The following is a 24,343-nucleotide window of genomic DNA, read 5'->3' as shown; positions in this document are numbered from 1 at the left end:
TTTGAAAAAGATTTTCTTATATCAAATAAATATTTTTCATATCAAATCAATATTATTAGCTTCAAATCAATAATTCATTGGGCAGTATTGAAATTTTTTTTCAGTGTGACATGCAAAGACAAGATCTGTGAATAGCTATATATCTCGAGAAGAAAAAAAGGAAAAAAATAAAAATAGAGTTTCGCAAATACAAAGAAGAAGGCGATTAAAAAATGAAGATGAAGACGCTCATCAGGTCCGATTACGAATTATATTCTTGACGCAAACGCGAATTTTTATGTATATATATTTTTTTTATTATATAATTTTTTAAATTATATATATATATATATATATATATATATATATATATATATACATATTAATTAATGTATATATTTATGTGAATTTGTTATAAAAATTTATGTTAATGTATATATATTTATATACAAGCGCGACATTTTCAGAGAGCTCGATGCCCGAAAGGGGTTATCTCCCTGATTATACCGGCATGATCTTTTTTTTCCTCTTTCGCCTTTTTTTCATATATGCGCTAACACCCTCCCATTGCCGGGTTATCGGCTGCGCTTTTGCATTTTACCGGCAAATTGCAAAACTTCGCGCCTTATAAAAGCGAGAGAATCACGCGTACGCTACCAGTTTCGCGACAGGGGCCAAGCTACGATGAATGCCCTTACCGGTAAGTCGCAAAAAAAGCGATAAGTGTCTTTGTGAAAAAGATATCCATTCGGTGAATTTCGTCAATTTTTGCAAAGAAAGAATAGGGGGAGATAGAGTTGCCTAAATCTTTGTATATATACAGGACATTCGAATACGTAAAAAAAAAATTATAATTAATGAAGATGTTCGAATTTCTTATATATACTTTTTTTAGAGAATATTTTATATGTTTTTTTTAAATGCATAATACATTATGTAAATTATTTTTACAGGATTGCTGCTGTGCCTAGCGGCCGCAAGTGCGGTGCCAGGTAAATTACATTTTAATTATGTTTTTATTTTGTAAAACATTGAAAGCAAGATGCTTACAAATAAATAAATTTAACATTTGCAGTCAGTAATTATATTATTTTATGTCAAAAAATATACCCGCGATTTATATATGTATAAAATAATTTATAGATTAAAAAGAGTGAATATTTATATAATTATACAAAAATTATTAATATATGCATTATTAATATATGCTTTCAGAAAATTTATTTTTTGAAAGATTTGGTTTATCATTATACATTTTTTTGAATTTTTTTGTTTATGAAATTTAATTGAAAATCTTGTGCAAATATTATAGATAGAAATATTGAAATCTTTTTCTAGGAAAGCTCGATCTCGTCATTTCCGCGAATTAATCCACTGCATCATAAATTGTAGCTTTTTATAAAATATAATTATTATTATTATATATGTGATACAATAACAACAATTATAATAATTGTTCGCGTGCTTCAAAATAACGTATTAAATCGACATATTTCTCAATATTGCAGGCATTATGAATTATTTAATAACAATAAATAATTAAATATATTATAATATATGTATATAAATATATTATAATAATAACTGTATAATTCATAAACTGGTGCGTGCTTTAATTAATAAATAACTATACTAATATATAATAATAAATCGCAGTGTATTATGTGTTAAATGAAAATATATGCTAAAATTTCCCAACATTTTAGTGCACTTCCCTGCTGAGAAAACGGTGATCTACAATTACTATGCCGATGTAAAAGCCGGGATTATCGAGCCAGCGCAATACGTCTCTCAGTTCACTCTCGCTGGACAACTTCACATAAAGAAGGACGTCAGTGATCCGACCTTGAATCATGCCTACTACGTTAAATTGAACAACATTAAGTATGGCATGTACAACGGTATGGTTGAACATCATCAGCCGGTCGAGGTGGTTCACGAGCTTGAAGAAACCACGCAGCAAATCCAAGAACCGTTCGTGGTCGTCTATGACGATCATGGAAAGGTAAACGATTGTTTTAAGACAACAATCTTATAAAAAAAAAAAAAAATATCGTCGTTTGTGCAGAACCGCGATTGAACGGTTCCATATTCCCGATTTCAGTTCCAGGGCATCAAAATGATGGAGAACGAGAGCGGTTGGTCCAAGAATATGAAACAGAGTATCGCCTCGATGATGCAACTGGATTTGGCGCACATCAAAATGCAAACCCCGATGAAGCCGCATAGCTTCGTCACTCACGAGGTAGGTAACGACTGATGGGAACATCTAGCGACACGGGTTTAATGTTCTCTTTGGTTGTTACCACTAGAACACCATCCACGGCACCTGCCAAGTCGCCTACGACGTTCACTCGACGAACCCGATGAATCCGGATGAAAGCAGCGACTTCGTGGTCACCAAAATGCACGACCTGATGAACTGCACCCACTTTGTTCAGCGTGTTTTCGATCACGTCGAATGCGAGAAATGTCACGTCGAATCTATGGTAATTTCCATGGCCTTCGAGAGCTCTGTTCATTCATTTAAATTCCTGTTTATATCGTGATTAACCAGTTTACTGATTTATAATGATTAATGAACTTATATATGGATAAAAAGGAGTGCCACAGCTAGTAATGACTCATTATGCATGAACACTATAAATACTTTTATCAATTTTCAACGGATTTGTATGAAACTTGATATATCTATGTTTAATTTATATCCTTTGTGTCGAAAATTTTAGGATGATATGACCACCGCTGCCAAAAGAGTTTTCCACATCGGAAAGGAAGACGATGAGATGGTCATCAAACATATGACTGCTCATTCAACCGTCAATTACTTCCCTTTCAATGCTCAATCGGAGGTTCACTATCTCTTAACCAAGTAATTATATATATTTGGATTAATTATCGCTCTATATTGATCAGGGAGCTCGTGCTATACTAAATCCTACTTGTTACTTCAGCGTTACTGTAGATCTGCAGTCTGTGGTGGCGATGGAAACACCTATGACAGTGAATTTCCAAACTGTACCCATGATTCGCGACCTCACCTTCAACAAACCCATGGGAAATTACGCTCTCAATGCCGCCGAGGATCTCACTCATGGTCGGCATACTGTCAAATTGGACGCGCTCATTCCTAAACTGAAGAAGATGTTGGTCGAAGCCGTTGATTACCTGGAGGAGAATCACCTGGAAGCCAAAGAACCCGACTGGAAACACGGACAAACTATCAACAGACTACAGCACACTATGAGTTACATGGATCTGGGTTCACTAGAACAAGTTTACAATGCTATTCAAGACGCAAAAACACCGAAAGAATTCACGATGAAGTGAGTAGGAAACGATGATCTTATATAATATTAAAATGAAGAAGTGATAATTAGAATTAATACAGTTTGAGAATTTATATTTTCTGGTCCCTATTCAAATTTTTGTATTAAATATTTAACACATTCATGTGTTAATTTAACTTAAAATGTTAAATTATTAAAACAACGAAAAAGATGTAAACATAACATGTGCATAAATAGAAATGATAAAATCTCAAATATATTTTTACATTAAAACTATATTAATTTTACACAAAATTTATGTTAAATTACGTAAAGTACATTTTACATTTATTTTGTGTTAAAATATTAACACAGTATTCGTAGCTCCATTTAACATTCATATTAAATTAACGCAAAAATTTCTGTAAACCATTTGAAACATCTGTTAAATTTAATATAAATTTTTCAACTGTGCATTGTAATTTTAAAGGAACATCTTCCTACGAATGGTTCCAACCGTGGGCACGACTGCTGCTTGTCACTTCACGCGAAACGTCATCCGCAAGCACAAAGTGACCGACGCGACTGCAATCTCGATGCTGGCGAAATTGCCGATGCATGTCAAAGTACCATCCGAAAGACTGCTCTTGGAAATGGAAGACCTATTGAAACTGGACAATACCGTGTCGCCCTACGTCCAGAAAGCCAGTATTTTCTGCTTCTCGATTTTGATTCACAAAACATTCATGCATCAGCAAAGCGATGTCGTCAACAATCCTCTTCTCGAGAGATACCTTCATCGTTTCCTCGATCACGTCAAGAGTAAGTATTGCATTAGCTTTGATTTAGATGCTGAAGAGAAAAATTTATAATGTAAAAATGGAATTTAAATTATTTAAATTTTGCAAATTACATTATATGTACATACATAGATGTAAAAAGCACGTGGCCATTTAAATTTTTCAGACGATCAATCGTACGAGATGAAAATGGTGTATCTGATGGCAATGAAGAACGTCCAGGTGGGCAACATCGAGAAGCTCCTGGAGCCGATCATTCGCGGCGAAGAAATGATATCTGAGAATCCGCATCATATTCGCGTTCAGGCGATCTGGGCCATCAAGAAAGCAGTCGAAGATAAAGTCGAGTATGCTCACAACCTGCTCTGGCCTATTTTCGTCGACGCCACTCAACCGCTGCCCATGAGAATCGTCGCTTACGACATCTTGATGAGTCAGATGCCGAACATGCAACGACTCATGAACATCTACTGGCACATGGTTAACGAACAAAACAATCATCTGTACAACTATCATTACACTACCCTGAAAGGTCTCGCCAATTCTGTCGATCCTTGCCTAGCGCCAGTTCGAGAGATGGTCAGGAAGGTTTTGCGTTATACGAAGATCAGACCGACGACTACCAAACTTTCGTCCAAATATTTCATCGACTACACAGACCCCATGTACGAACACGGTGAATCCCTCAACACCGCCTGGGTTCTTGACGAATTTACCGGTATACCACACAGTGGATATATCGAACATCGGGTGTCACTCGCTCGTAAACCTGTCGAGAAAGTCGGCGTAAGTATAACATGGAGATTTAGCATAATTAAAATTCATAAAACATTAATTTTCCCTCTTAAGTCTTCAAAAATGAAAGCAAAATCTCTTGATCAATTTTATATATACATATGTGTAATTAAAGTTTTATGAAATTTGAAAAGAATAAGATTGCGCGTATCACTAACAGCATACATATCCCAAAGATGTTCTGAGAACATCCTGAGGATGTTGAATGTTCTCTGGATGTCCTCAGAATGTCTCTCGGATATGATGTGCTATTAGGGACAGTTGTATTATATTTTTCTAAATTTTCTGTCTTAGATCTATTGGAATGCCTTTGGTCTGAACGAGATTATGAAGGTGGTGAAGAAAGAATTGATGGGCACCGATGTGGAAAACCTCACCAACAAGAACGTGCAAAACGTCTTGATGCGCGCTGCGAAAGACATGCCAGTGAAGAGACCCATTCAAGTCGACATCTGCATCACGTTGAACGGTCACGTGATCATTGTCCATCACTACGATGAGAATACCTTCAAGAACATATTCGGCGACTCTATGAAGATGAAGCAGACGGTGGCCGGTAATTTCCAGGATATCGCATACGACACCCTCTACGAGATGCAAGTGCCAATGGACATGGGTCTGCAGGGAGTTTTCACCACTAAGATTCCTCATCTGTGGTCGCTTAGGTTCAACAATATTCATACCGAAGTGAAGAAACCATCCTGTAAACATGAAAGTCGAGGTCGACACTCGCGTCTGGAGACACGGCGAGTACGTCATGTCGATTTACAATCCTATCGCCGACGTTTGGCATTCGGTGCGTCGTGCCACCGTCCAGGACGTTGTCTTGCCCGTGGAGATGAACTTCGGTTACAATCACGAGACCAAGAGTGTCAAAGTCACCATGCCGAGATTACCGATGACCAAATTGTCGCAGACTGGTGTACGGTACTACGCGAAGAACCTGGTGACCATCACCGGGGACGAGCAGGACATTCTCAAGACCTGCTGCGCTACCTGCCAACATCACGCAGTTGTCAGCACCGGTGAGAAAAGGAACTATCAGGTCGCCAGGGACTGCAAGGACACGGGCCTCAAGTACAGCATGACGATCTTCGACTGCGAGAACGACGAGGTCACTCCGTTGAGCAACATTCAGGAATGGCATCGTGCGATGTCTCCGGAACATAAAAATACTTGGTAAATAACAAACTGAAATAATGAAAATGAAACCAGGTTAATTTTATAATAATTATCGGGGCAACATATATGCACATACTTTTTACTAAAATCAAGCTATCATAATTTATTTGTTAGGAACTCGAACATCGTTCAATACATCATGGCTATCCGTCAGAAACAGTTCAACGACTACATTTCTCCTGCAGTGGGTAGTTGCGGAATAGTCAAGAAGATGGAACCAAGCATCGTTTATCCTACGTCACACGTGAGTAATCAAGAATCCGAAGGAAGAAAATGATTTCGGCGTTCTTATTCTCCCTCATCTTGTTCTCCAGGTGGATCTGAACATAAGAGTCAACATAGACGATACTGATCACATTCACGACAGGATACACACTCTCAACAGCAACAAGATCAACGTACGAGGTACCCTCGACGTCAAAGCAGCTTCCACGAGCGAATCCGTTCGCACGTGGGACATGAACATGAACATTGACATGTCTCAAGGACACACGGTCAACAATCTCAAGATGCAAATGACGAGAAAAACACCAGGGGAGAAGAATTTAAAGGTACATTTAGCTAATCAAACTGCAAATAATAGATCTAACAAGTTTTAATATAATGTCATAAATCTTACGACCGATTTCTACTTCTAGATCTGCGTAGACGCCCAGAACAGTTACCCGATTACCGAGACGGATCCCTTGAAAGTCACTATGACAGAAGAGACCAACGCAAAGATGACCATCACCGCGGGATTCACGGACGACGACAAGTGTGTCCGCGATGAAATGCTGATTGCGATGACTGTCAAGGGTGAAATGACGGAGGAGCAGAAGAGGCAGATGACGCATGACAGCGTGAACGGTTCTTGCGTCAAGGACATGCAAAATCCGCAATTTCAGACTCAACAAGGCCACATTCCCAAAACTATGAACTGCATCCGCGAAACCCTGCGATACACGACCTTGAAGAAGTTCACCGTCAACATGTCTTACAAGAAGGTAAGAAAAAAGAAAATGTCTTCATTGTTTTTCAACAACCTCTTTGGCACCTTTGTCTTATTTAACTTATTTATATAAGAGATATGTAAAAATATTTGTTTTTAATTAAATAAATTGTGAGGTCTAAACATCCCAAGTAACAAACTGACGTCATTCGATGTCAAAATGACATACGCTTGCTACCTGGAATAATTAATATCGCGAAATAAAAATCTCTTTCAATTAGAAAATACATGTGACTTCAGGTACCTGTATCTGTGCTCTCGCAAATCGCCATGATCGAAGATTCCATCCGCGCAGTGCATCTGTCGCACGTGAAATATATCACGGATCGTACTGAAAGCGGCAACGCAAAAATAATAATGGAATTTTCCTCCGATATGGACCACGTCAACGCAAGCGTCGTCACTCCGGTCAGCGGATACGAGTACGTCCAGGTTCCTTTGCAACAAAAAGTTTTCGACGGCATGATTATAGATGAACCGATGCAGCAGCCAGACTGGCACGTCGTGATGCCCAATACCCGCTTCTCCGTAGCATCGCTGCACAAAATGGCGCAAGGCCAATTAAGTAAGTTTTTTTACTACTGCATAATTTATAATATAGTATCCTTAATAGGACTCCATATCTAAAATACATTCTGAGGATATCCAGAGGACATTTGAACATCCTCAGGATGTTCTCTGAACGTCTTTGCGATATGTGTGCTGTTAGGGATATAATATATTTAAATATTATATAAAATATATATAATACTATAAAATACTATATTATATACTATAAAATACTACATATTTAATTATAAAATACTATACTATATATTTAATGTACCACTATAATATATATATTTAAATGTCAAAAACCTTGATGTTACTTTATGGAGCGTCTTCCTTTTGCAGAAATCTGCACCGTCTACCCTCAAATGTTAATCACTTTGGACGAGGGTGTGGTTCCATTCGTGATGGACTCCGACAAATGGACTCTGCTATCCAGCGACTACGGCAAAATGACTTACGGCATTTTCGCGAAATCCGTGCAAGGTGACAAGATAGCTGTCAAGATGTTCGTTGCCGATCACGAGATGATGATCACGCCGGATGAGGATCGCATCATGGTCACCGTTGATGGCAACGTGGTGGAGCAACACGAGAACGGTATTCTGGTGCCAAAGGACGAGCCGAACTCTTACGCGATGAAGTAAGTACAATAATTAAATAATATGATTGTGATAAAAATGTATAATATTTATAATATTAAAATGTATAATATTTGTCTCTCGTAGACTCACTGAGAACAAGGAGCATCTCGTGGTCCAGTCCCAACGGGTCCCGATGATGATGATGTGGACCCCCAACAGCGTGACCGTGATGCTGGACACGAGTCTTCAGGGTCACGTGACCGGCATGTGCGGACATATGGACGGCACGCATAAAGAGAAACTTCCCAAGATTTACACTGCGGATCTATAATTTCATTCATAATGTAACATTTGAATATTTCTGGCTCGTCATTAAAAATTAAATTCAGTAAATTACGATTTTTAATGTACCGACATAATTAGAGTATCATTTTTGTTTAATAAGAATAAGGTGAAGGTTAGATGATAGTATAAAAGCAGAAAGAGAAACAATAAATCTTTATTTTTCATTTATCTGTGTAAAATGTTTAATTCTTCCTTTGACCTGGTGAAATATATAAAACTATTTTAAAAAAATTGTCAAAAATGATTTTTGCCAATTATTGAACAAATATTGAAATTTATCAGATAATAATCCTTAAGGTTCGCCACAGTAATAATTAATAAAAATCTTTTCTCAATGGTAAAAGTCGACCAAAACTGGCAATCATTTATTATAGATAATTAGTTAAAATACAACGTTTCGGCTGTTATTGCAGCCCTTTTCAAGTAAATCAAAAGTAAATGCAAAATAAATTAATACAGTAAATCAAATTTACTGCATACCTTCGACAACATTCACCATTGTTTTAATGAACAATGTAAAATTGACAGAAGTAAGCAAGAAATAAATAGATGTTAACAGTTGGCAAGAATCTTAGTCGTATTTTACTATGTAACGTTATATTTTAACTAATTATCTATAATAAATGATTGCCAGTTTTCGTCGACTTTTACCATTGAGGAAAGATTTTTATTGAAATTTATATTTTTAAGCTTTTTCTTAAAACACATATTATATTGTAGAATTAGCTCCTTTCATTAAGCTAATTTCGAAATGATTAAACTTGCAATTAATTATTGTAATAAACCGTTCAGCGTAACATTTATATAATATTTGATATGATTTATCTTCAATAGAGAATCGCATATGAATTAAAATTACGCAAATATTTTTCACAATTTCTTGCAATTTCTTATAAATCTTTTTTTATATTTGTAAATGTGCATTATTAAATAAATTATTTGATTAAAAAGTTAACGTGCATTTTATTGAATATGAAAACTGTGCAAATAAGGGAAAGATGGTATACATTTCTTTAAAAATAGAGGAGATAATATGTTGTGTAAATATATATGTCCTTCTAGTTAAATTTATTTATTTTCCTAATATAATATTTGGAACGTTAGTTTAGTCGATATCTGACATTGTGCTTCTATAATCATTCGCATACAGTCAAAGTAAGACAGTCGTTATATACATTTCTCTCGTTGAAAGAAAAAGTTTTAATTATATTTGCGTTTTATTGTGGTATATTTTGTAAGTACAATATTCTAGATTTTTTCTTTTATTATTTTAATTTAATTTAATTTAATTTATTTAATTTAATTAATTTTATTTTATTTTATTTTATTTTATTTTATAAAAAACGCTTTACTATAGCGTTCGAATAATGTATAAAATACAGCTTAATTAATTACATTATTACTTAAAAGCTAATCCTTGATATTTTCTAAAGTTTTATATTTAAATGCATATAATAACTTGTACAAGAACTTTTGTACAATGATTTTGTACTCCTTATGGTGATGCAACTTGCACGTATTCATTTCTCTATTTTTTTGCTTTTCTTGATAGATTATAACTGCACGTAATATAATAAAGGAAATAACGGAAATTATATAGAAATGGATCACAACAGAAATGAAAGAAGAAAAAATATTGCGGCATACCTCGTATCAAGTCAGAAATTAAACCAAGCTGCAAGAGAAGTTATAGAATATAATTTTGATGAAAAAGAAGCAGCAGCATATTATATGGTCGATTACATGGATTTATGTTCGAAAGTAAATAATGTAAGATATAAAAAATGTTTTAATGAAGATCGCCGAAAATGCAACGCAGCAGTAGAAAAATACTTTGAATACTTTCCCTCAAAAATTAACGTTGCAAATATTGATAAATTTTCAAATGCAACACTACAGAATAAAATGAGTGACATTGCAAACATTTATGGAATTTCAATGACAATACTACGGCATGAAATACGTAAAGCTATCGCTATGGGATCTCATAATTACTCATATGACAGAAACGTAAATTATTCAACTGATTCCACATTCACATACTTGGAAGAGGAGTCACTTTTGACTGAGTTGATAATCTGGAATATCATACAATCAGTATCAAAACAAGGTGTTTGTACTTGCTATATTTGCGCCTTGGAAAAATTATCAACAATTGCTTACGAAATGATACAAATAATTAAAGGAAAGCAATGTCCTGAATATTGGACGACACATGGGCAGGCGGATATTAAATGGTTGATAAATTTCGAAATGAGAAACAGCGAAGAATTTTCTTTGTACTTCGAGCGTTATTATTGTTCGTATGAAGTATAAAGATAAACATATAGTAAACTACAACTTTTGTCGATATTTAAGGAAATGCTTCTGAATTTTAAAGTTGTTCTAATAAGTTGCTTTGTATCAAAAAAATAATTCCTCTGCTTTCAACTTGTATATTTTTAATCATATATGATCATATAAAATTTCCGAGAATGTAACAGATTATATTAATATATATTATTATATATTATATATTATATATTATATATATTATATATTATTACAGATTATATTAAAAGCCTTTGTTTTTTCAAAAAATCTTTGGAATAGAAAGTAATTTTAATATATAAATTTTTGTTTGTAATACATTTTATAAATAACGTACAATTCTCGTGTCTATCTATATGATCGAAATGATTATAAAACGACAAAAGTTATAAGCTATATATTTTTGAGGAAGATCTTTAATTAATTTAAAAGAAATCTTTTTTAAACTATAATAAAAATAAAATTATAAGTTCTTTATTATTAAATATATAATTAACAGATTATTATTGTATGAAATTAATTATAAATTAAACTAAGCGTAATTACGATCGTAAATGTAAAATGACAATAATTGTATAAATATTTTTCTACACACATACACAACACACATTCAAATATACATAGAAACACACACACACACACACACACACTCTCTCTCGTTCGCACAGCAAAATAAATATATCTTAAATAACATTTTGTTATAATAATAGTATTATTTATCCTCAGGTTAATTTTATTTTTCTTCAGGTTAGTTTTAGTTTTCTTAATATTAGTTTTTAATATTAGTTAATGGAAAAAAGAGAAGTCACTGCAGTAATTTCCTCTCAGAAAATAGAACAAAATTTTTAGTGCTCTAAATTTAAGCGTTTAAATAATTATAAAGATTTTTTTACATAATATATATTTAGGTTAATTATATTTATATTTATACAAAAGTTATATAATATTGTAGGTATTCAAGTTATATATTTCACAATGAAGATTCAGTAAATTTAAATAGCATCAAATAGAAAACTTCATTAATTTGTCTTTTTTTTAAATTTCTCTTGAATTTGTGATATATAATTTATTCTGTAAATATGGATTAAATTTAATTTTTAATAACGCAGCATTCGAGCAACGACTCTAACGAGTGTCGAAAAATTCAAACAACGTAAATTCTTTTTATCTGCTATTCTGAGTGAGAACAAACAATTTCTTTCTAGACGCCTACACGGTGTCTCGAACAAATAAGAATGAAATGTTGCGAATGAGAATGGCAAAAATGTTACATTACGTAGATAATTAGTCAAAGAAAACTATATAGATGCCTTTCTCTCGCTCTCTCCTCTATTTTTTTCCGAGTATTACACAATAATATATTTTAAATATAAAATTTTCTCTGAAAATTTTTTTTATTTTTTTTATTTCATATCTTTTAAATAAATAAAATAAATCATTTTTTTATTTTATAATGTATAAATAATTTTGAAAATTTAATTTGGATCATAAAATAACAAATAGTATTTTTTAATTTAAATATTCTTATAGCAACAATACCGTACATCTTATATTTCCAATATTATCTTGATTACATGTAATCTGCATCAATAAATTATTTTAGGAAGTTCAATAAGAGATACGATATATAATTATAAAGAAAGGGACACAGAACATTTTAATGGCAACATGAAGTGCACCGGTGGCGCATAAATATTGTTAAGTACATAAGTCATGAGCTATTAATAATTTTGGGAATTTATTAAAATATATTGTTAAGTAACACTTGGAAAAACATAGAGAAGAGAGAGAGAGATGCATTTATATATGTATATAAGACCGTGGCCTAAAAACATAAAAATAAAAAATTATTTAATACCCTTTAATATAATACACAACATCAATGTACTTTACACAATATTAATTTGTACAATACAAAATATACACGGATTAAAAAATTTTCAAAATAATTAATACTACAGAAAATAATTATATTTTTTATTACTTTTTTTATTTGTTCTTATAAAACAAATACACTTCATAAGATAATTACGAAGAAAGATATATTTCGTTTAAATATAAATTCTTTTTTCTATTTTAATATTTGTATATGTATTATATATAATGTTATTTAACTAAAAATTTAATATTTATTTAACATAATATATAACATAATATAATACATAATATATATCATAATATATAACATTACCCGTAATAAATTGTTAAATGAGTATTTAAGCGTGTATGGGCGCGTATATGTAAATATCTATTTAAGCGAAATTTTTTCGGGCTTTGTTTATTAACAAATAAATTTTCTTCTGTCAGAAATAATCTAATTGTAAATGTATGCAATTCTATTTGTGTTTTTGGCACCAAACACAGGATATTGTATATAAAATAATTCAAAATTTTTTAAATGCAAAATTGAGATATTTTTTATTTGAAACATGAATTATAAATATTTTATTAAATATTAATATAACATTTATTATATAATAAATATTAACGTTTATATAATTACATAGCAAATTCTATTTATCGATATATTTTTTTACATTGATAATGTTATGAATGTTATGACTTTTATAAATCAAATATTCAAATAAATTATATATTATTATTGATAACTAATAATTAACTAAAATCTGATAATTTTTTTATATTTTACATATGTAATAAATATGATGACTATATAACAAGTGCCTCCGTGGCGCAATCGGCTAGCGCGTTCGGCTGTTAACCGAAAGGTTGGTGGTTCGAGCCCACCCGGGGGCGTTTTTTTTTATTATTTTTTTTAATTACTACATTTTGTTTTATACACACAGAATTCTAATTTATTAAACGAATTTAATGTCAGTAACATTAGCCTTAAATTAATATTATAATTAAAATATTCTGCAAAGGTTTCTTATTGGTTTTAATAATTTGATGTATGTAATTACATTTATATGTAATTACATATAAATTAATTTTGTAATTTATAAAACAATCCTTGCAGTGATAAAAGATCATGGTTTTTTTATCGAAATATTTAATATAACGCAATTGTATGTTTATAATTTTTGCGTTTGCAGTATAATCACGATTTAAATTTGCCGCGCAAACCTTTGACTCAGCAATCGCGACGTTACGTCACAAGTCACAAATGTTGCCAACACGGTGGCCGCTAGCCACTAGCCATTTTCTTATCAACGCATGAGCTCCACGCGAGGAGGAAAAATTGATTATTACAACTAAAGGCACGATTTATTACGTAAGAATCGTCTGTTCTATTATAAACAGTTATATATTGTTGATTTTAATTCAATACTACGCCAATAACATAAGATAGATTAACATCGAGATAATTTAAAACCTCGATTCAAGTCTTAGCCGGCCGACGTGTTGCTCCATTTAGGAAATGTGATGATATATAATTCTCCGAGAGTGTGTGAACGTGTATAATTGAGATATAAAATATATTTGTCATTCTATTATATTTTTTTTATACTTCTATGCGATTAATCACGCGTATTTCGAGTATATTTTCTTTTTGAAATTTGAGGTTAGAAGAGCGACTACTTGGAAATAGCTGGTGTATCAAAGTTCATTATCCCATGTCATGCGACTTATATTGTTTGACGTTTTACAGATACTGAAACATGGCAGCACAATTTTTCAATCGATTGGGTCAGCTTGGTCTGGGCATAGCATTGACAGGTGGTGTCGTTAACTCTGCATTATACAACGGTACGTTTAATATCTTGTATTTTATATGTGACATAATCAGGAAAATTTCATCATTTTTTGAAGTGACATTAATTTTGTTTTTCAGTCGATGGTGGTAATCGAGCAGTTATATTTGACAGATTTGCTGGTATAAAGAATGTTGTGATAGGAGAAGGAACACACTTTTTTATCCCCTGGGTGCAAAAGCCAATTATATTTGATATTCGTTCGCGACCGAGGAATGTTCCAGTCATTACTGGAAGCAAGGATCTACAGAATGTAAATATCACTCTTCGTATTCTCTTCAGACCAGTTCCGGACTCTTTGCCTAAGATATATACAATCCTTGGTGTGGATTACGATGAAAGGGTACTGCCGTCTATAACCACAGAAGTATTAAAAGCTGTTGTCGCACAATTTGATGCTGGTGAATTAATTACAAATAGAGAAATTGTATCTCAAAAGGTCAGCGATGATCTAACAGAGAGAGCTGCGCAGTTTGGCCTTATTCTAGATGATATTTCCATTGTAAGTACATTTATTTTTTATCGATTATGTGCTTACATTTTGTTATAAATTTGTTATAAACGCATTGTTATAAAAGAATGTACTTTTTTTCGCATTTAACGTGCAAATTTTTATCATTTGCCTTGAAATTCTTTCAGACACATTTGACATTTGGCAAAGAGTTTACTCAGGCGGTAGAATTGAAGCAAGTGGCACAACAGGATGCCGAGAAGGCTCGTTTCTTAGTAGAAAAGGCGGAACAACAGAAGAAAGCAGCTGTTATTAGTGCCGAGGGTGATGCTCAGGCTGCGAGCTTATTAGCGAAATCTCTGACCGAGGCGGGAGACGGTCTGGTCGAGCTGAGAAAAATAGAAGCAGCGGAAGACATTGCGTACAATATGTCCAAGTCTCGTCAAGTAGCATATTTGCCATCAGGTTTAAATGTGCTGCTTAATTTACCGCAGTAATATTAATGAATTGGAACATCGTGTGTTTACATGAATTGTGCATTTACATCATGAGAGGTTTGATGCTGTAATAGAGTGTAAAAAAAGAGAAAGCATAGTATATATAACAAAAACTTCCTCAAAAGTGTTGCATAGCAAGAATATATAATGTTTCTTAACATTTATGTTTTAATTCATGAAAGTGTGGATTTATAGATCTATATATATATCCTTTTTCTAGATTTATATATCCTTATTCCTTTCATGTATAATTATAAAAACTCCAATGTTAAATAGCTATGTCTTTATGTTGCGACAATTAACATTTGTTCCTTTAATTTTTAATTTTGATGCCGTAAAGAACACCCAGAAAATTTGGAGGAACATTTAGGATATTGTATATTTTAAGAAAGTCTTCCATAAAATATTATTCTTAATAGTATTTCTTTATGACACTGAAGTTTGCATCATTGAAATGCAACGATTTAAATTTTTCAAAAAAAAACTTATGCAGTTTATAATAGATTTACTTGCATGGTTATTCCGAGGGTGAAATGTTATTGTCACTTGTTTCATTATGTTTTTGCGGAATCTCAGCACTAATCATGCAAGTAAATCTTATATATTATACTGCACAAGTTTTTTTGAAAAATTAAAATCGTTGAATTCCAACGATGCAAACTTCAGTGTTATATTTCTTTTTATTTTTACAGCTAATAATAATATGCAATGCAACGAACAATACAATAATATCTTTGTTATGTACATAAAAGAAATATCTTTCAAGCTTCTTATTTCTCGCTCAGATTAATTAAATGAACCAAAAATACATAACATTCACATATGCGAAGATGTTGTTACTTTATTCATGTTCGTTCTTGCGTATGTAACAATGTTTTATTACCGATTTAATGTACGAACAATCATTGTTTATTTTTCCATTGGATCTGTATCCGAGATGGCATTTAAAAAATGCGAATTATATAACTTCCGCGAATCGCAGACCAAAAGAAGGATCGACATATGCTTTTTAAATTGATAACGAAAAATCTTCGGCCGAGAGAGGATGATGCGGCTCGTTTGTTTTGGACGATCCGGTTCGGATGAGGCGTCCCAATGAATGAATCGCCATGATCAATCAAGAAAGTCGAAATTGGTGGAAGATTATCTCGGTCGGGGTGCTCGCGTCTCGCCTCTGTCGGCACAAATTGTTAATAGAGAAAACAATTCATCATAATTTGGCGGCCGCCGCGGGACGCCTTTACCCATGGTGGTCCACTGTAAGAACACGTAAAATGTACGCGATGATGTCGGTTGCACTTACACGTGTTTCGGTTACCGGTATTGATTAATATGCCCCAACAGATTTATTACATACCTACCTATCTGCGGGAACGAATTTAAATCTGCGAGCCAATTAATTTTTTTAGAACATCGTGTATTCTCCATTTTTTCCAATTGTAACTCTAACAGCACACATCCTGAGGATGTTGGAATATCCTCTGGATATCCTCTGAATATCTTTTGGATATGTTGTGCTATTAGGGAAGAGAATGTATTATTTAAAGTTGCGTTTGCGTTTTTTTTTTTGACACAATTCTAAAGAAATCTGATAACTCTAATACTCTAATGAAATAAAAGTAAGAAAGTTGAATGCCAGTAAGATTAAATCAATGGGAAAATATTTAAAACGACCAATTGGCTATTATTAATGGTGTAATTTATTTGTGCAGCAACGTTTCGACCCTGAATTGGGTCCTCTTCAGGCTGATGTTAAACGTCAATGTTAATACATCTTAATTTAAGATAGTAGGTATTTGTTCACAACCGTGATGTTAACAATGTTCACCATAAAGTGATACAAAACGAATGAAACCTTGTTCTTTACTTCACATGTGCACTTGAACATGATTTAACATTAACTCCATAGTTAATTAATGTTAAATCTAGTCAAAACGTTGCTGCACAAATAAATTAACACCATTAATAATAGCCAGTTGGTCGTTCTAAATATTTTCCCATTACTCTAATGAAAGTTTCGCGCATCTGATTATTTATATATTGGACATGTATCGTCTCTCGTGAAATACTTGCTCCAAGATTATCTGCGTTGCATGATAATGATATAATATAATTTCCGCAAAGTATATCACGGACTAGAGAAAGAGAGAGGTAAGTGAGAAAGAGAAAGATGTAGAGAGGAAGCACCAAGGAGGGTTCGCGGTGGCAGCAGCACGAGGCGAAAGCAGATTAGCGTGAATAATGAAGACACGACCCCGTGAAAGCCTAAGCGGGCCTCCTTAAGTCTGTTCCTTCAAGTAGAAGCCGAAGCCGGAAAGGGAGGATGCTGAGGAAGGGAGGTGGAGCGGACAGAAAGGACGTAGAAGCAGTTAATTACTCCTCCCATCCAGAGGATAACGACTTCCCCTTATTTGTCGAGAGGCGCAAACAGCCGACCCTACGCGAAATCCCTCGCCAAGACGCTTTCTCCAGTGCGTATATATATTTGCTTCTATATCTATATATTATATATATATATATATATTCACAATACGCGTATCTAGATCTATATATATATATATATATATATATATATATATATATATATGTATATATCTGTATTATAGACGGACGCGATCAAGGACTATCCAGTCCATCTTGGAGTACTGTTCCGCATCGATCAAGTCAGTACCATACGACGAGATAAGCCTGTGACGTCACCTAGGAAGATGCAACCCCTTAACTCAAGATCGAATTCAGGCATAACGCCGGTAAGACGATCGGAATGCAGGATGCTGCGAGAGAAAGTCTGTCGCAGGAGATTTGCGATCTAAATGTTGGAAAAAAATAATGATGTGATTAGATAGAACAATAAAATTTTAAATATATATCATATATAATTTAATATTATTATACATGTATAACTTATATCTAATATACATATTTATATTTATATAATATATAATAATATAATATATTATAATAATTATATATTACACACATATTTATCATATAAAATAATATATTATCATATATGATATATATTATATATAATATATTATATAATATGTTATATATATATATAATATACGATATAATAATATATATGCTCTATATAATAATACTTTAATTGTTATTATCTATATAATTACTTTAATATTATTATACATATATGAAAATATATTGATCATTAGAAAAGAGCTGCATAATTAACGTGGCTTTTTCAAAAAGTTCTACTCGAATATCGATATATATCGAACCTAGATCCACCAATCGCGTAAGGTGTAAATTCGATATCTCGATCATCTCGCCTATCCTCTTGGCGGGATCACTTCGAGGTACGAGACGCAGCGAAATAAAAGTCATCGTCAACCGCTCGCTAAGTCGAAGGGCCCATTGACAGCTACAGGACACCGCGGTAGCACATGTTACGACGGGACCGGCCACGGAACATGCCACGCAACGAAACAAATGTTAAGGTACGCCCAAATATATATATATATATATATAAATAAGAATGTGTGTGTGTGTGAGAGAGAGAGGCAGACTAATTACGAAAGAAATCATAATAGGCACACATGCACCGCGGGCGATGTCGGGCTAACGATCAGGCTTCCTCCGCCGCATCTGCACCTGTTACTCCTGGATCCTATGGTCGCGTCGATGCACGCGAGCCGCATATGCCGATGGCCTTCCTCAGAAACAAACCGCCTAAGGCTCCGCTTCTCATCCCGCCTCCCCGACTTCCATAGATCCTGGAGCCGGAGAAAGGTGAGGCTTCTCATCCTATATTCACTCGTAGCACTACGTCCTGACAAAAAAAAAACCCGAATTAATTTCTCTTAAATCTCAATCCCGAGTCAGTGGCAAGAAAATTTTTGCGTGCTATTTTTAGATAAGGAGATATTTTGATGAAATACACGCAACTTCGGGGACTTTAGTACTTTTAAAATATTCCGAAAACTATCCTTTTTTCTTTTATAATTAATAAACAGCTGTGCAGAAGAGGCCTCTCATCTTGCACATATGCGCAGTCATTCCGTATGACAGAGTCTGACGTCACAATTATTTTACGGTTGTTGATTGACTGTCAAGGAAAAACAGTTTTCGGAGTATTATATATTATTATATTTTATTACATATATATATATTGTATAATATGATATATAATATTATTTTTTATTTAAATGTTAGATATAAGTTATTATGTATATTATGCATTAATAATATATAATTATATATGATATATATTTTTTAATTATAATATGTTATACTATTATATATTATAAAATATATAATAATATTAATAATATTATATTTTATTACATATTATATAATACGATATATAATATTTTTATGTAAATATATTAGATATAAGTGTTATTATGTAATTATTATTACATATTAATATCTTCTTATCTAAAAGTGGCGCGCAAAAATTTTTAGCGTGTATTTATTCCGTGCCTCTGAATTGAACAAGGCCGCGGTTTAAATCCAGAAACGTTCGGGAAGAGAAATTAATTCTTCCATTATAGATGTATGAAATACAATCGTTCTTGCAAGCTCAGACTATTGCGTATATTATCGGTGGGACTGGTTATTTTTAGAGCGAAAGAGAGAGGTGCATGATCGATATTAATGACGCGATCTATAAAATTTTCTATCGATTAGGTTCGCCGTGACGGCGCAACCTTCTCTCTATCTCCATAAGAGGGCCTGTAATCGTAATTAACATCTCTCTCTCTCTCTCTCTCTTTCGTTCCGTTTTATCGCGTTACTTCGCTTAGAGGGAAGTCGCTTACGCACGACGAGTCAGCGTAATGACGGCCGCTTTGAACTGACCACGAGAGCGCGAGATAAACGAAACGCGAACAGGGTTCCCGCTCATTACAGAAAATCTCGTTAATTAAGGCGGAAAATATACCGGGCGAAAACCCCCGGCGTTCCGCCTAAGGCACGAACGATCTTTTTGTCCCCGATGACGGTTCGCGGAGCACACCGTGCATGCATATGTACGAAACTCGCTACATTATTGTCCGTCCACGACGAAATTGGATGAATCGCGATTTTAAATACGCGGTCCTGTGATGACCGCTTCGGGAACCTCTTCATATTCCGCCGACGAGGTCGCGCGTATGATTGCTACTCTGTTTGTCATTCTCGAGTAATCAACGCGGATATATTTACCGTCCGCGGGTCTCGATGAACGGCTAATTGCTTCATGATGGAAGGTAAGCAGCTCGGAAAGGAGAGATATCATTATAGCGTTGCTAATGAGTATGGTCTCGAGGGAAGAATTAGAATTAGATCGGCAGCAGACCCATACAGCACACAAGTTTGCAACAACATTGCAATATTGTACATTGCATAGCAATATTGCAGAAATATTATATAGGCATGAATTTGCAATATAGTTTAAACAACGTTGCAGCAACATTTCAGAAATATTATGAAAATAAAATTCACGCAAAAAATATTAGGTACAGACCATTCAATCCGATCATGTATTTGACACATTTCCAATAATCTAATAGTAATATTATATATATATATTTTTTCTTACATTATTACTGCAATGTTATAGAACAATGTTTCTGAAAGCGGACATTTTACCGTTGCTGCAACCTTACACCAAGATTGCTGCAACATTTCACAATGTTTATGCAATGTTGTAATATTGCAATGAAATGTTGCCACAATGCTGCTGCAATCTTGTTGCGCTGTATGAGGACATATAGGATGCATGGGAGCAATGTTTGCTGTTATCCAAATAAATTTATATAGATGATCATCCAGATGAAACTTTGACGTTATCTTATCTTTATATATGTAGATAATGAAAATATGTATTATCTATATTTGTACCTTAAATGAAAAGAAGTAGAATTTAAGTAGTAAGCGATAAAAATGTATAAATAAAAATATAATTACATATATTTTGATATCCTTTTTATATTTTACATTTTTTTATAACTGCGTTTACTTAAGCAGTTTGAAAAATTATTGTCTAAATGAATCGCCATATAATTTTATTTTTTATCTAGATATATTTAAAACAAAATTATCTTTATCTTATCTCAGATAAATTTGCATATTTTTATTTCATCTTTATCTAGCTAATTTTACAATCATCTAAGCACAACAGTGATTAAGCATTTGTTCTCCTTATGAATAAACACTGGAATTTATTTGCAATTTTTATATTTGATATAAAAATATTAAAATAACAAAATAATAAGAAAATTGAATTTAAGAAATTAAGAAAGAATAATGAGAAACAAAAAAATTTTAATTATGTCCCTCTCTAGAAAAAATCATGCGGACGCTCATGAGAAGATGACTCAGTTTTAAGTGATAAGTCGATTATATTTTAAAAATAAAAGGTTATTAGGAAAAATATTTTAAATAAAAATCGTAGTTTCGAAAGGACCTAGAATTGCCTCCGGGTGGCGTTTTTCAAAGTCATTTAGAGATCAACACAATTTTCTTCTAAATGAAACCATCCTATTTTTTGTTTTTTACATAAATTGTTTTCTCGTAATATTAATGGCCAAGGATAATTTATATTGAAGATGGATAGTTTATGAAATGTTCTATACTTACTTCGTTTCACATAATCTTACATAAACTACCTATCTGCCACAGGTGAAAAATTTCTGTTAAAAACAGATATCACATGTCTCAAACAGTCCACAAAAAATTTTGTATTAATTTAACATAATACGGATATGTTAAATGGAGACACAAATACCGTGTTAATATTTTAACACAAAATAAATGCAAAACTTCAAGTAATTTAAAATTAATTTTGTGTAAAATTAACATAGAGTTTTAATATAAAAATTAACTAAAATATGTTGATTTTAGATTTTATCATCCCCATTTATATTATAAAATAAAAAATCAACATTTTTTTCTGTAAATTTTAATAGATACATCTTCTCATTAATAAAACAGAACATATTTATTATGTAAAATTAAAAATAGATGCACATTGTGTTATTTTTTACATATTTTTTTCAGTTGTTTTAATAGTTTCACATTTAATTTCAATTAACACATCAGCAATATGTCAAATTAATACATGAATGTGTTAAATATTAAAAAATTTAAATATTAAAAATTTAAATATTAAAAATTATAACAGGAACCGTTTTTAACAAGAAAACAATTTTTTCTACTGTGTGGTAATTAAAAATAAAACATTTTTCCCGAAAATTTTTATTTTTAAGATAATCGACTGTAGTGTTATTTAAAGTAGGTCATTCTGTATATTTTCTCTCGGTAAAATATTTTTACAAATAATTAAAGTCGATCAATTCAATAAGTTAAAAACTTTGCACAACAATTTAATATCTTCTCTATTTTGTAAAAATTATTGTTGCAAAAACAAAATATACATATCTCCCTGCGTTTGTTAATGGTCCACGAGAAATAATTTGGAATTAGAGAAGAGGAGAACGCGCGGTCTTTTTACTCTCTTCCGTAAAAATTAGCCTCGGGCCGAAAATTTCTTTCGGCCCGAGGCGAGGCTCTCGCTTAAGCAATCTTCGTCATGGACACCGGATGGCCGGAGTGTGAAGATATTACCCTCTAAAGTGTTTTAACCCGTCAAGGCAAATGCGAGCCGTTCGCCTCCTGCAGTCGTAATTTTGAGAAGACCCGACACAAGTTGGGTTTTTCCTTTTTCTTCTCTATCTTCAGTTCCGAAACTTTGCACGCGAGGAATAATTTTCAATAAGGTGCATCTCGCGCCGCGTTGCATTTCTCTTGTCTCTGGTGAATAGCCTCTCCTAGACACTAAAACTGGACTGCCTCTTCAAACTTGTATACGGACCCTGAAGAGTTATAAAGCAACTGTGATCTTGAATATATCGCGAAGAATTATGAAAATTTATTTTCATTCCCTTTTTCACAAAAAAATAATATATTGAGTGCAAATCCTGATTTCACAGCTGACAAATTTTCCTTTGTCTTGTTTTATTTCTTGATTCTAAATATTACATCACATATATAAAAATAATATTTAATATTATAATTTTATTCAATTTTATTATAGGATGTTGAGATTTCATTATATTATATAATCGAGAGATTACAGGAGTTAATAATACGATTTAATTTAATTAATACAAAAAAATAAATCTTTCGACGTCTTTGATTTTTCGTAAATATATTGTAGACTTATTTGATCCGGTAATATAAAACTTGTGAAACATTCTTGATGTATATACGCTATTTCGCGGTAATACAAATTGTACGTCGTTAAAGTTAGATGGAAATTTGTGGCCGGAAAGTAGGATAGCGCTCCCGTTAGGAAAGCTCCCTCCTTCGCGAGTATCCTCAGGAAGTACCGAGGTCATCGCGTGCGGACCCGTATGAGAGACGATCGCGAATTTCCATTGTAGACGGTGTATAAAGAAGAGAGGTTCACGGCTACACGGCATATGCAGGGTCAGGTGATGACACTGGGATGTCACCGTTAGTCGGTGATCATCTCGCAGCGCGAGTCCGAGTATGCATTCGAAAAAAACTAGAACAGTAATTCGCCCAGCAAATTGCTATCGTTCTGTTGCTCAATTAAAAGCTGCTCAAAGAGAAAATTCATCCAATTAGTAATAGCAAATTTTTTTAATAATAATATTTTATTTAATCAATGTATACAAAAAAGATATAAGTATTACAATATATAAAATATTAGATATATATATATATATATATATATATATATATATGTTATACATTAATATTGTGTATAAATTATTAAATATATTATAATATATTTATATATTATTTATTATATGTTAAATTATATATTATATATTAATATTGTGTATAAAATATTAAATATATTATAATATATTTATATATTATTTTTTCGCGGGCTTTTAAACTT

The 24,343-nt window shown here is 32.7% G+C and overlaps 2 protein-coding genes, 1 long non-coding RNA gene and 1 other non-coding gene across 5 annotated transcripts in view; all 4 read left to right on the top strand.

The window, feature by feature from the left end:
- The first annotated feature begins 597 nt into the window (after positions 1–597).
- Positions 598–8,662, top strand: Vhdl (larval-specific very high density lipoprotein). The gene is given in 17 exon segments (XM_029322644.2): positions 598–679; positions 933–971; positions 1,686–1,984; positions 2,084–2,224; positions 2,292–2,468; positions 2,709–2,851; positions 2,934–3,305; positions 3,739–4,070; positions 4,215–4,834; positions 5,138–5,545; positions 5,547–6,022; positions 6,140–6,269; positions 6,340–6,576; positions 6,664–7,011; positions 7,257–7,581; positions 7,911–8,208; positions 8,294–8,662. Coding segments are annotated over 17 exon segments (4,548 nt in total). The 5' UTR covers positions 598–663; the 3' UTR covers positions 8,481–8,662.
- Positions 8,663–13,487: 4,825 nt separating this feature from the next.
- On the top strand, positions 13,488–13,561 carry TRNAN-GUU (transfer RNA asparagine (anticodon GUU)). Its single transcript has one exon. It is a non-coding gene; the product is annotated as a tRNA-Asn (tRNA).
- Positions 13,562–13,951: 390 nt separating this feature from the next.
- Phb1 (prohibitin 1) lies at positions 13,952–15,640 on the top strand. Of its 2 annotated transcripts, none has more exons than XM_029322641.2 (4): positions 13,952–14,039; positions 14,418–14,515; positions 14,601–15,022; positions 15,160–15,640. In XM_029322641.2, exons 2-4 carry the CDS (start codon positions 14,428–14,430, stop codon positions 15,466–15,468), a joined length of 819 nt encoding a protein of 272 aa, XP_029178474.1. In that variant the 5' UTR covers positions 13,952–14,039; positions 14,418–14,427; the 3' UTR covers positions 15,469–15,640. The 2 variants fall into 2 exon arrangements, with proteins under 2 accessions (XP_029178474.1, XP_029178475.1); XM_029322642.2 differs by lacking the exon at positions 13,952–14,039 and adding an exon at positions 14,060–14,330.
- Positions 15,641–18,661: 3,021 nt separating this feature from the next.
- Positions 18,662–24,343, top strand: part of LOC146721639 (uncharacterized) — a 42,745-nt gene continuing 37,063 nt past the window's right edge. The window contains exon 1 of the long non-coding RNA XR_014925587.1: positions 18,662–18,926. This is a non-coding gene — a long non-coding RNA (uncharacterized LOC146721639). The remainder of the gene's footprint in view (positions 18,927–24,343) is intronic.

The sequence above is a fragment of the Nylanderia fulva genome, unplaced genomic scaffold, assembly GCF_048542155.1.
Source record: "Nylanderia fulva isolate GAGA-0341 unplaced genomic scaffold, ASM4854215v1 Scaffold44, whole genome shotgun sequence".
NCBI lineage: Eukaryota > Metazoa > Arthropoda > Insecta > Hymenoptera > Formicidae > Nylanderia > Nylanderia fulva.
Note: the sequence above shows the minus strand (reverse complement) of the source record. Positions and strands in the feature narration are given on the sequence as shown.

Bases quoted from the DNA above. Each gene is read 5' to 3' on its own strand.
- Phb1 (XM_029322641.2), top strand. From the start codon at position 14,428: ATGGCAGCACAATTTTTCAATCGATTGGGTCAGCTTGGTCTGGGCATA. The intron at 14,516-14,600 runs GTACGTTTAATA...TTTGTTTTTCAG, and splicing joins TAACTCTGCATTATACAACG to TCGATGGTGGTAATCGAGCA. The intron at 15,023-15,159 runs GTAAGTACATTT...AAATTCTTTCAG, and splicing joins TTCTAGATGATATTTCCATT to ACACATTTGACATTTGGCAA.